This window comes from Doryrhamphus excisus, chromosome 7 (assembly GCF_030265055.1).
Source record: "Doryrhamphus excisus isolate RoL2022-K1 chromosome 7, RoL_Dexc_1.0, whole genome shotgun sequence".
Classification (NCBI taxonomy): Eukaryota; Metazoa; Chordata; class Actinopteri; order Syngnathiformes; family Syngnathidae; genus Doryrhamphus; species Doryrhamphus excisus.
Genome location: NC_080472.1, coordinates 2,827,337 through 2,840,064, shown reverse-complemented (window position 1 = coordinate 2,840,064; position 12,728 = coordinate 2,827,337). Strand labels below are relative to the sequence as shown.

General features: G+C 33.5%; 2 protein-coding genes across 5 annotated transcripts; both read right to left on the bottom strand.

Moving 5' to 3' along the window:
- Positions 1-338: 338 nt before the first annotated feature.
- LOC131132370 (C-C motif chemokine 26-like) lies at positions 339-8,150 on the bottom strand. 4 transcript variants are annotated; one of them, XM_058077958.1, is made up of 4 exons: positions 5,080-8,150; positions 2,596-2,714; positions 2,385-2,505; positions 339-909 (listed from the first exon to the last, which is right to left on the bottom strand). In XM_058077958.1, exons 1-4 carry the CDS (start codon positions 5,097-5,099, stop codon positions 753-755), a joined length of 417 nt encoding a protein of 138 aa, XP_057933941.1. In that variant the 5' UTR covers positions 5,100-8,150; the 3' UTR covers positions 339-752. The 4 variants fall into 4 exon arrangements, with proteins under 4 accessions (XP_057933941.1, XP_057933942.1, XP_057933940.1 ...); XM_058077959.1 differs by having other exon boundaries at positions 2,385-2,501; XM_058077957.1 differs by having other exon boundaries at positions 5,103-8,150.
- A 153-nt stretch (positions 8,151-8,303) lies between these two features.
- Positions 8,304-11,999, bottom strand: LOC131132371 (gamma-aminobutyric acid receptor-associated protein-like 2). The gene is made up of 4 exons (XM_058077961.1): positions 11,758-11,999; positions 9,777-9,832; positions 9,529-9,701; positions 8,304-8,762 (listed from the first exon to the last, which is right to left on the bottom strand). The coding sequence occupies exons 1-4, from the start codon at positions 11,789-11,791 to the stop codon at positions 8,672-8,674; spliced, it is 354 nt and encodes a 117-aa protein (XP_057933944.1). The 5' UTR covers positions 11,792-11,999; the 3' UTR covers positions 8,304-8,671.
- Between the last annotated feature and the right edge of the window lie 729 nt (positions 12,000-12,728).

Below are 12,728 nucleotides of genomic sequence, written 5' to 3'. Positions count from 1 at the left end.
CCTGATTTAGTCCTGAATCCCATTGAGATGCTGTGGTGATCAACATGAAGACCTTAAAATGGCCTCCATTGAAAAAGCCTCCATTGTGACTGAATGACAACAATTCTGCAAAAATGACCCAAATTCCTGTAAAAGACTCATTGCAAGTTATCGCGAATGCTTGATTGCAGTTGTTGCTGCTAAGGATAGCAATTGCTTTTCCACGTAATAATAATAAAAAACTACATTTAAAAACTGAATTTTGTGTTCGGTTGTGTTGTCTTTGATTAATATTTACTTATTATTTATTTGATGATCTGAAACACAAAAAAACAAACACAAGGAAGGGAACACCACTGTATATTACAAAGCTGAGATGCACTTTAATATATTTTTGTAAAAAAAATTAAAATTAAAAAAATACAAATTTATAAAAAATTAAAAAAAATTATATTATGAAAGCAGGAAGTGAACAAATGTAACAGTTAGTGATTGTAAAAGTACCAGATGGAGAGGTAATATTTAATAAGCTTTGCTTCTTCCTACTCCTTTTGGACATGTGGAACTGGGAACTGATTATGTGATGCGTTCAATTACAATCTGATGCATGTTCAAATGAAATTAAACCATAACCATAAAAATTATTTCATTTTTCAGTATGTGGCTCTTTGTGGAAAAAGTTTGGACACTTTTTACTTAGCATATAGCTTTTAGCATATTAATGCACAACATGTATGAAATACATATTATTATTTGACACGGCGACTTCCTCCTCACACGACTTGAACGTCCTTACTACACCTGGTTTGATTGAAAGGGGGCGGGACCAGCGTCTTGTTGGCAGACAATCTCTCAAATTCCGTCAGCAGAGTTTTTGACCACTTCCAGTTGGCTTGGATGCAAAACCTTTTACCACACACCGTCGTCACACTGCAACCACAAATACATATATTGCTTATTCTTTCACGGATATGGAAATTGTGTATATTATATGTATAGAAATACATTCATATGGTGCGAAATTATATAACTAATTGTTATAAAACCATATTATATGGCGACACACTTCATTTGATTATTTTTTTTTATTATTACTATTATTTGTTTTAAATTCATTCTACAGCTTTGGATATAAAATGACTGAAGGGGTGTGCAAATTGTGGCTCAGGAGTAATTTGCAGCCCATGCCTGGTTTTTATTGGCCCCATGTGCCACATGACAACAAGTATGGAAAAAAGAAAATTTTATTTTTTTTCATAATTTTAAGAGAAAAAGGCGCAGCAATTTTATGAGAATGAGTTCAAAATATTAGGAAAATAAATTGATATTTTTATGAGAAAACTAATCTAATTTTACAAATATAAAGTGTATATAAAATGAGCAAAAAATTCATTTAGAAGCATTACATTTCAAATATAAATATTTTTGAGTCATAATGTTTTTTTTCTTTTAAGGTCGCAAACAAAACAAAAATTAGTTTGGGAAAAAATTATAAAATTATTAGAATAAAATGAAAATATTATGGGACCAAAGTCATAATATTATGAGATATATTTTTTAACGTTCACATGTTTTTAAAAAAGTTGTGAGAAACAAAACAAATAATAATTTTAAAATCGTGTCAGAAAAAAGTGAATAAAGTCCAAATATTATGGGGATAAAATCATAATATAAAGACAAAAATAACATGTACAACAGCAAAAATGGGGGTAAAAAAACAGCATGAAATTATATTGTGATTATGAAAAGTTATGCGCCCCTCACCACTAAATAAAAATTGAAATTAAAATTAAAATTAAAATTAAAATTAAAATTAAAATTAAAATTAAAATTAAAATTAAAATTAAAATTAAAATTAAAATTAAAATTAAAATTAAAATTAAAATTAAAATTAAAATTAAAATTAAAATTAAAATTAAAATTAAAAATTAAAATTAAAAAAAGAAATAGAAATAGAAATAGAAATAGAAAAAAAAATTAAAAAAAATAAAATAAAAATAAAAATAAAAATAAAAATAAAAATAAAAATAAAAATAAAAATAAAAATAAAAATAAAAATAAAAATAAAAATAAAAATAAAAATAAAAATGAAAATGAAAATGAAAATGAAAATAAAAAAATACAATTAAAATTAAAATTAAGATTAAAAAAAATTAAATAAAAATAAATAAAAATTTAAAAAAAAAACTCTATTATGGAAAGCAGGAAGTGAACAAATGTAACAGTTACTGTAAAAGTACCAGATGGAGGGGTAGGATTTAATAAGCTTTGCTTCTTCCTACTCCTTTTGGACATGTGGAACTGGGAACCTGATTATGTGATGCATTCAATTGTAATCTGATGCATGTTCAAATCAAATAAAACCATTAATTTTTACAATAAATCCAGCGTGTTTTGTCACTTACACAATTGCTTTGCGTTTGCAGACGTTTGGAGTTCTTTCCACACGCTGCACTCTTTCCCAAGGGATGGCCGTTTTTGAGCATCCTTCACAGCATCCTTCCTTCAACACGATAGCCGGGCTGACTGGGCGAGAAAAAGGAAATTCAAACCCTGTCACACACCAACGCTACGTTCATGAAAATGAGCAGCAGAGATAAGAAACTGGCAACCCACCTGCACACGTGCCGACATGCAAGATGCACATCAGAGCGACTAATACGAGCGTCTTCATGGTGACCGCCGTGCTTCTGATCTTCTGAGGCTTCTGCCGTGGGTGACCTTCTCCGGCTTCCCTTTTATATGCAGCAAATCATTTCTTGTTATTTTAGACTTGAGGTTTTCCTTCCTCTTCTTTCTCCATCTCTTCTGCTTTGAGCTACCGAGAAAATGAATTCAGATGAAAGCCGTACAGAGAAGAAAAAGGTAGGTTCCTGTGTCGTTGTTGTTGTTGTTTCAGATGGACAAGCTGTCACTGAAAAGCAATCAGAAGCAAGCATCATCCCCGCTTATGGATATTTTACAGACTATATAAGTCACAATTTGCAACTTATGTATACATGCGTATACAGGGCACATATAGACAAACAACCATTCACACTCACATTTGGAGTGGCCAATTAACCTAGCATGTTTTTGGAATGTGGGAGGAAACCGGAGTACCCGGAGAAAACCCACGCATGCACGGGGAGAACATGCATCCACACAGAGATGCCCAAGCCAAGACTCCCAAGTCAAAAATGTACCACTTCCACACAGAATGGGAGGAGAACATTTTTCACTCTATCATGTTGGACGTGCCATGACTGACTTCATGCAGTGTTAAAGGTCTCAATGTTTTCTATCATTAGATGGGTGGGGGGGGGGGGGGGGGGGGGGGTGCATGAGAGGCAGGGGGTACTTTCAATTTAAGTGCAGACCTGCCAACTTGTACACATTTTTCGGACTCAACATGCAATTTGTGTTGTATTTTCTTGGTTTCAACTTTAGACTTGCAGTAAAATAAAAATAAAAATAAAAATAAAAATAAAAATAAAAATAAAAATAAAAATAAAAATAAAAATAAAAATAAAAATAAAAATAAAAATAAAAATAAAAATATTTAGAATAAAAATAAAACTATTTAGAATAAAAATAAAAATAAGATTTACAATAAAAATAAAAATAAGATTTACAATAAAATTAAGATTTAGAATAAAAAAAATATTTAGAATAAAAATAAAAATATTTAGAATAAAAATAAAAATAAGATTTAGAATAAAAATAAAATTTAGAATAAAAATAAAATTTAGAATAAAAATAAAAATAAGATTTAGAATAAAAATAAGATTTACAATAAAAATAAGATTAAAAATAAAAATGAGTTTTACCCATGATGATGTGCCGCTGCTAGTCATGATCAAAATGTTAAGACCAGGCGTTTTGCACTGGTGGCTCTTAAGGAGGTTCTTACAATAGCCCCAAAATGCAAGAATAAGAAATTTGAGTCAGACAAAAAAAAAGGAGAAATTAATTTTTTTTACAAACAAGCATTAAAGTGAAATAGAAAACCTTTAAAAGCTGAAATGATGGGGACACAGTTAGCACTGACACTTCCGGTTTCATCGATGCTACGTGACTGACACCTAGAGACCAGTGTAGGCTACTACTCGACTGCCACTGTTGATGGTTAAACACAGACTCGTGAAAAGAATGACTTAAAAATGACTTAAATGACGTTTTTAATAATGCAGAGAACACATGCAGTGAACAATTATTCACACAAAGAGCTGTTGTCGGCCACTCTACACCGCGAACCTGCTGCTTCCGCTAAGCTAACAGTCAACTCTAGCCAGGTGACGTCACACGCGTCACTTCCTAGGCCCCGCCTCTTAAAGGGGCACACCAATCACAAATATTGTATTACACTTCATATCTCGTCTTTAGAACGCCTTATAATAATTGTTCTTGTGCTAATTTACTAATTTTTATGCTTGAAAAGTGACTCAAGTGAAATAATTTAAAGTGTAACAGATAGCAAAATATGGTCGGAATAGCGGGTTGCATGGTCAGATTTATTAGAACATACAATTCTGTCAAAAATGACAGAATATTTATTATTAGCAATTCATTTTAATGAATGTATTTTTTACCTCTTAGGCCATGATTCATACCATACATACATTTTCTCATCTCAGACACATGTAACATCTTCCTCTATTCGTTTTCTGAATATCAAATGAGAAGTTGTATCTAATACCAAAAAGTGAAGGAAATGAAACCACAAAAAGAAGAAGGATGCTTGTGTTATGAAATTGCATTCTCATTTGTGAGAAGGAACCCCATTAATAATTATACATCATTATTATACACATTATACAGGACGTATGTTTAACATTTTTTTAGGCTAAACCTTGTCCTCAAAACACTATTTGTTTTAACGTCAACCATTGATGACATCATAGATGTGTTTAGATATAAATAAATATATAAATTAATATAATTTTATAAATATATATATTTTTATATTATATAAATTAATATTTTATTTATTTATTTTATTCTTTATTGTAATTCTAGCATCCTGACATAATGGCGAAGTGAGTTTAATGCAATTTATTCAACATTACTCTGTCCTAAACACATTAACAGCAGTGCCCAGTTCCAATATCTGCAACTTACACACAGTGGCTGCATTCCATTACCAGTTTTGAGTCGTCCTCGCTGACTTTCCCCTCGGCACTTGGTATGACATCATGCGGAGACCCACTTGCAGAGCAGATGGGAAGTGGATGTGGAAGTCCTAAATGGAAGCCATCTTCCCCTTTTTCACTTTCAGGCCGAGTAATCGTGTTTCGACCACTTGTTGGTTTCCAAAGTTGGGTTCTTTGTTTTCAATTTAGCTTTATTGCTTAATTTTTCTCCTTCAGTCCTAAAAGGGTAGATTTCACCCAGTTAATGTCAGCTTTTCCGTGGGAGTGGGGATTTCCCCGAGGTCAAGTTCCCTCAAGTCGACGAGAGCAATTCAAACTGCCGTTGGAGCAACACTTCCTTATTTTCCACCAATCACACGTGAGGTGCATTCATGGACACTCAGAACATCACCCAGGTGGTTCCGTCATACACGGACATAGTAAGATGACGTGGAAATACAAATACGCTTATTTCACCACAATAAACATATTTCACCTTCAGAATTGTTGGCGGACTCGGGTGGATATAATTACCTGGAATTTATGGTAGATTTTGTTTTTATTGGCCAATTTTGCTATTCCATCCATAAATCAGAGGGCCCGAAATACCCTACATATCAGCAGCGTTGTTATACAGTAAGTGTAATATTTGAATTGACCACTAGAGGTAGACAAAGCTAAAATTTGAACACAGGGGATGCAACCTTCACAACCCGGAGATGCACAGGATATGAATGAATGTAGGAGACGTTCAAAAAAATCCAAAAAACAAATAACGAACAAGATCCGGGAATTATTAATAATAACAAGAATTATTACTATCATCATTATTCTTCTTCTGATTATTCCTACTATTTCTAGTCATAGTAGTAGGCTAGTATTAGCCTGCTTATTGGCTTGCCTATTAGCCTGCTTTTGCCCTATTATATAAAATTTGTAGGATTTTTTTGTTAAAAAATCAATAAAATATAAAAAATATAAAATTATTTAGGGGAGTTAAGAACATTTTAAGCCCCCCTAAGAATATTTTTAGTGGGACTGGAGCCCCCCCTAAAATAGGCCTAATGACGCCACTGGTCTGTGCTAATGTTAATGGAGCCCATTTGTAAACAACACCGGCGGCATGCAGGTGACGTGGCATCGAACACACTTTATTGTTCATCTAATATCATCCCAGCTACTGATTCATGTCACGGTTTTCTTTTTAATCTTCCTCAATTCATTCTGAGAATTTGCAAGTGCTGATTTCTGAGTAGAGAATTCAGACACAAGGAAGTGAAACGAGGAAGAGAAAACGACAGCATGTGACGATTTCACACGTAAATGACAGAACACAATAGCTATGGCAAGTTCACACCAATAAAGAATTAGTCAAAATATGTCCGGATATTCTAATCTAGTCTATTTAAGTTCACTCTGTGCATTGGTTCAACACCAAGACGCTTCATAGAATAAAGGCGATCCATAAAACAAAACAGAGTGAGACCTCTTCACAGTCTTACAGTTGCGTTGTCTCTTTGGAGGGGCAGGCGGGGCTATTAGCATACACACGCAGAGTGCAGTGGTTCCATAATTTTGCAGAAAGATTATTCATATTATTCATTCATTGCATGTATTAATATTAGGGCAATCGATTCCGATATTTGATTGTGATTAATTGCATTTTGTCCATAGTTAACTCAGAATGAATGGCATTTAATCGCAGATAGAAATATTATTTTTTTAATCCACAGTATGTAGAGGAAATCTCTTATGTGGAACTACAATGATAAGTATAGGGTTATTAATTCAGAAATTATTGTAAAAAAGTAATAATACAGTCAGGAAGCATATTTTTGCATTACTATTTGTCTTTATTATTAGCATATTAGCTCTTAAACTAAAGTCTAAAGTGGTTCAGCAAATAAAAATTAGTGCTGTCAATCGATTACGATATTTGATTGTGATTAATTGCATTTTGTCCATAGTTAACTCAGAATGAATGGCATTTAATCGCAGATAGAAATATATTTTTTATCCACAATATGTAGAGGAAATCTCTTATGTGGAACTACAACGATAAGTATAGGGTTATCAATTCAGAAATTATTGTAAAAAAATAATAATACAGTCAGGAAGCATATCTTTGCATTACTATTTGTCTTTATTATTAGCATATTAGCTCTTAAACTCGCCTAAAGTGGTTCAGCAAATAAAAAAATATTAGGGCTGTCAATCGATTATGATATTTGATTGTGATTAATTGCATTTTGTCCATAATTGACTCAGAATGAATGGCATTTAATCGCAGATATAAATATTTTTTTATCCACAATATGTAGGGGAAATCTTTTATATGGAACGATAAGTAAAGGGTTATCAATTCAGAAATTATTTTTAAAAATAATATACAGTCAGGAAGCATATTTTTGCATTACTATTTGTCTTCATTATTAGCATATTAGCTCTTAAACTCGCCTAAAGTGGTTCAGCAAATAAAAAATATTAGTGCTGTCAATCGATTACGATATTTGATTGTGATTAATTGCATTTTGTCCATAATTGACTCAGAATGAATGACATTTAATCGCAGATATAAATATTTTTTTATCCACAATATGTAGGGGAAATCTTTTATATGAACGATAAGTAAAGGGTTATCAATTCAGAAATTATTTTTAAAAATAATATACAGTCAGGAAGCATATCTTTGCATTACTATTTGTCTTTATTATTAGCATATTAGCTCTTAAACTAAAGTCTAAAGTGGTTCAGCAAATAAAAAATATTAGTGCTGTCAATCGATTACGATTTTTGATTGTGATTAATTGCATTTTGTCCATAATTGACTCAGAATGAATGGCATTTAATCGCAGATATAAATATTTTTTTATCCACAATATGTAGGGGAAATCTTTTATATGAACGATAAGTAAAGGGTTATCAATTCAGAAATTATTTTTAAAAATAATCAACAGTCAGGAAGCATATTTTTGCATTACTATTTGTCTTTATTATTAGCATATTAGCTCTTAAACTAAAGTCTAAAGTGGTTCAGCAAATAAAAAATATTAGTGCTGTCAATCGATATTTGATTGTGATTAATTGCATTTTGTCCATAATTGACTGCTGTCATTCCAAAATGGTAAATGGCGGTTTACATTTAATGCCATGTTTTATTTAATAAAAATTGTCAATACTTTATAATAAACTATAAACAAAAACATTGAAAAAGATCTTTCAAGGAGTTTAATTGGAATATATTTATTGGTTAGGTCATCCAGCTACCTTACCTTAAATTAAAATATTACAATTCTCATAAATATCGTCTCCAAAGAAGAAGTCATTCGCACATAAAAGCAGTTGAGAAGATACTTCAAAATCGATATAGAGAATTAGTGAAGGATAACACACAACTAAAGTCTACAATGAATCTTCAAAGTACGGGTGCAACGTGAGCCAGCCTGGAGAGCAGTTAGTCCGTCTTTCTGTGGTGGTGTTGTCGCTGGGGTTTCCCAGGGCCGGTACGGGGGGGGGCTGGAGTGAGGGCTATGATTAGATGGCAGCGGGTAAGGTCGGTCGCGATCATGGCCTCCCTCGTTCTAAAAGCCGAAGGTGTTTTCGCCGCTGTACGCCACGTATAAAAAGCCGTCTTCGTCTTTCTCTTTCTCATAGAGCTGTCCCATAGTGATGCTGAAACATGGAGGCACGTGCTGGATTAAGAACTCTCTCTCTCTTGCACGTCACGCATGTCACTTCCTGTTGTCCTAGCATGCCTTGCGGGTTATAAATTAGTATAAGAATAGCAGTGCTTTTGCGTGTATATTATTATTAAGGGTCTGTTCCCATACCATTTGCAACCATCTCTAACATGTAATGTCCCTATGGTGCATTTCTAAGGATTAAATTGCTTAATTTATGGAGATAAGAAGCACAAACAGATGAAAAATGTATGATTTAACTGCCAGTTTTGTATAATATTACTTCACTAAGCCTTTGCCGGAGAGACACGTTTTAAAACCTTAAAACGAGTGCAAAGACTTTGGCGACATCAAGTGGACAAATGGGGTATTACAACAATGAAGGCCATATATATATATACACGAGGGATATTTTGAGATTTTGTAAATGTAAATATGCTAAAAAAATATATCTATTTCAAAATAATAATAATAATGATAATTTCACTTTTGATACAACTACAACTTTATTTGTTTTTTTTTGCTACTCATATTAACACTTTTCAAAAATAACTACTAAAATAATTCAATACAAGTTAATACCAGGCATACTTAATATCATATAATTCAAAGTCGTATTCATTTTAGGAAAGCTAAATAAATTGTGTATGTTTTTTTTGATACACGTGAATATTTTCCTTTATTTTGACAAACGTGTTTACTGTATAAATGCTATTTTAAAGAGCTACAATAAATCTATAAAATATCCGATTTCTGACCTGGACTGGGGGACCGTCTTGTCCACAAACAGGAAGATGGCCTTCTCGGAGGGCAGCTGAATGCGTTTCCTGATGATCCACATGAACTGAGCCACTGTGATGTCGGACGGGACCAGGTACTTCCTTTTGTCAATGTCCACTATCTGGGATCCAGAGACTTTCTCAACAATCACCTAACACACAGAGTCAGGATTAAAACAAATACAGGTCATTTTTGTGTGAATCAGATGGGATGGATTTGGACTCACCGGGACCCTGTCGGGGTACTTGTTGCGGATTTTGGCCGATTCTATGCATCGATGTTCTGCGGGACGTCAAGCAACATGATTAAATGCCATTTATAGCCGGAATGTTGCTCCAGATAATAAATAATTCAACAAAATGTGGCATTTATGAACACTTTGCTGTGGAGAACATTGCGCCTTCACTCCATTGCATTTTTTTAATAATGTATTAACAAATGCGGTTAAATACAGCCTAATATTAGTAAAGAAAATACATAATTAAGACATAATTTGACTTAAAAACTAATCTTATTCAGCATAAGTTGGTAATAATCTATGTATAGGTCATAATACAGGTCAAATGTACAGCAAACAAGTACCAACATTGAGATTTCACACTTTCTCGGCCGTCCTTAAACGCACCATGACTAGCTACACCGTGACTCCGATCCCATGTGTCCATGAATCATCTTATGTTATCATTCGTTAGTGGCGAGTACATACACATTTTGCACTTTAAATGCTTTTAATACTTGTTAAACTTGTAAAACTTGTAAAACTTGTTAGCTTCCATTGACTGAAGGGATGAATTCCATCCATCACTTTTATTTTATTTTATACGTCAACATCAAGCTAGCATCAGTGTTTGCACAGGGGAGTGAGCTTTGTTAAAAACAAGACATTTTTTCGCTGATAAATGTCGTATATATTATTATTATTAATCTACACAATTAAATAACGGGACATACACTGCTTTCACAGAAATATCAATAGTTGTTTACTATTGTGATGCAAGTACTGTAGCGGCCATTTTGAGCACACGGTTAGTTTTTTGTTGGCCTTCGGGATATTGTCAAAATAAAATTAATTATTAATGATAAGTGTATATTGCATTAATTGAAGATGTGGTGGTTTTGTTCAGATATATTAGAACGCGGAATACTTGTTAAACTTGTTAAACTTGTAAACTTGTTAGCTTCCATTGACTGAAGGGATGAATTCCATCCATCACTTTTATTTTATTTTATACGTCAACATCAAGCTAGCATCAGTGTTTGCACAGGGGAGTGAGCTTTGTTAAAAACAAGACATTTTTTCGCTGATAAATGTCGTATATATTATTATTATTAATCTACACAATTAAACAATCAAACAACGGGACATACACTGCTTTTACAGAAATATCAAGAGTTGTTTACTATTGTGATGCAAGTACTGTAGCGGCCATTTTGAGCACACGGTTAGTTTTTTGTTGGCCTTCGGGATATTGTCAAAATAAAATTAATTATTGATGATAAGTGTATATTGCATTAATTGAAGATGTGGTGGTTTTGTTCAGATATATTAGAACGCGGAAGTGTTAATAATGAAAAAAATGTTTCTAATTGATCGGACTTTCGACTATAGTCATTTAACATAGCAAACAATTTCAATGCACTTGGCATCCGACAGAAGTTGTTATGCAAGGCCACCCCCCCCGGAAGGCCTCTTCCTCTGGCAAAACACATTTACTTCCAGACAACAACGCTGGGGCTCATAAACGAGGCAGCACATTTTATTGGGCGAATAGATGAAACAAACAGTGATTGTCAACAGCCCGTCGCTCAGAATGGTTTGACAGTTGGCGTGTCTGACGTCATTGGCCACCATTAACCTACCAGCCGCTTCATTGTCGTTGACAAAGACACGACGCATCCTTCCCCTCCCGGAGTAGCTCACAGAGCCATCATCAAATATAAAATTGAAAAAGTGGTCGTGCCTTGCTATACCAGCGTTATAACATTATTTAAAGTGCATATGAGCTAAAACTAGCTAAAACCACTAAGCCTTCGAAGACACACAAGCCTGGAGGACAGGCCAGTCTCATTCTCAACGCCATTTTTATTTTTAATACGTATATAAATCACATCCCAGGGGTTTTATTTAAATAATCTAACCTGTTTGGCTATTTTAATAACATCGTCATCATAATATTAATAATAATAACACCTCACTCCATCCTTACCCAAGGAATGATCCTCTTTGAACATCCATTTCATGTTTGCCGTTTCCGGGCTCTTTTTTGCTTGCTATCGTGGATTGGAGGAATCACTTGAGGTCAATTTCGCGAGTGAAATCTCGCTCTTGAAAGCGTATTGTTCCAATTTTAGCTGTAAAACAGGCGTAAAACAGCTAATCGGCTCTCTAAAGACAACACTTCAGCAAAACAACATGGAAGCACCACCCCTTCCTGTCAGCCAATAGGGGAGTGTTGGGTCGTTCGCGAACGATGCGGGGTGTGTAATCCGGCTTTTTGAGGTTCTCGACGGTAGACGTCGCTTTGGGGTGTACCAGCCTCATCGGTCAAAGTATGCGGTGCGTTCGTATTAACTATGGCATTTATGGCTCTTTTAAAGGGGGCCAGCTCGAGAGGAGCCGTTTCATTCAAAGAGTCGTTCAAAAGAGTTTTCCGTTCTATACAGTATTTTTTTTTATTAATCACCCAGACTTATCAAGAAAACAATTACTGGTAGCAGTGAAAGATATACGTTCTTTTCAAAAGCACCATGTTTTTTGTATCATTATGGAAAAAATATTTTTTTCCCCTCCATATTATGGAGACATATTTGTGTGTTTTTATCTCATCAGACAACAAATACATTTGAAAAAATATATATAATATAAACAAACAAAAAGATATGCTAATGAAAATAATGGATTTAAAATTACCAAAATATACCAAAAAACTTAAGTAAAAAAAAGGAGCATTTCTAAAAGTAATTTTGGGAGAAAAAAAAAATTAATGTGTTTTTTGTCCATAAAATAAAAAAATGGAGTATTTGCAAACAAAAATTATGGATTTCAAATAAACTAAAAATACTTTTAAATAAAACTATTTTACTAGTATTTATCCATCCATACATTTTCATTGGGGATAGAGCCTATCCCAGCTGTCTTCGTGCAAGAGGTGGGGTACACCTTTGACTGGTGGCCAGC

Excerpts from the sequence above, each read along its gene's own strand:
- LOC131132371 (XM_058077961.1), bottom strand. The coding sequence starts at position 11,791 with ATGAAATGGATGTTCAAAGAGGATCATTCCTTGG. Across the intron at positions 9,833-11,757 it reads CAAAGAGGATCATTCCTTGG|AACATCGATGCATAGAATCG; the intron begins GTAAGGATGGAG and ends GACGTCCCGCAG. Across the intron at positions 8,763-9,528 it reads AAGACGGTCCCCCAGTCCAG|CATCACTATGGGACAGCTCT; the intron begins GTCAGAAATCGG and ends TCCATGTTTCAG.
- LOC131132370 (XM_058077957.1), bottom strand. The coding sequence starts at position 5,155 with ATGATGTCATACCAAGTGCCGAGGGGAAAGTCAGCGAGGACGACTCAA. Across the intron at positions 2,715-5,102 it reads GCGAGGACGACTCAAAACTG|GGAAGCCGGAGAAGGTCACC; the intron begins GTAATGGAATGC and ends TGCATATAAAAG. Across the intron at positions 910-2,384 it reads TGCAAACGCAAAGCAATTGT|TGTGACGACGGTGTGTGGTA; the intron begins GTAAGTGACAAA and ends TTGTGGTTGCAG.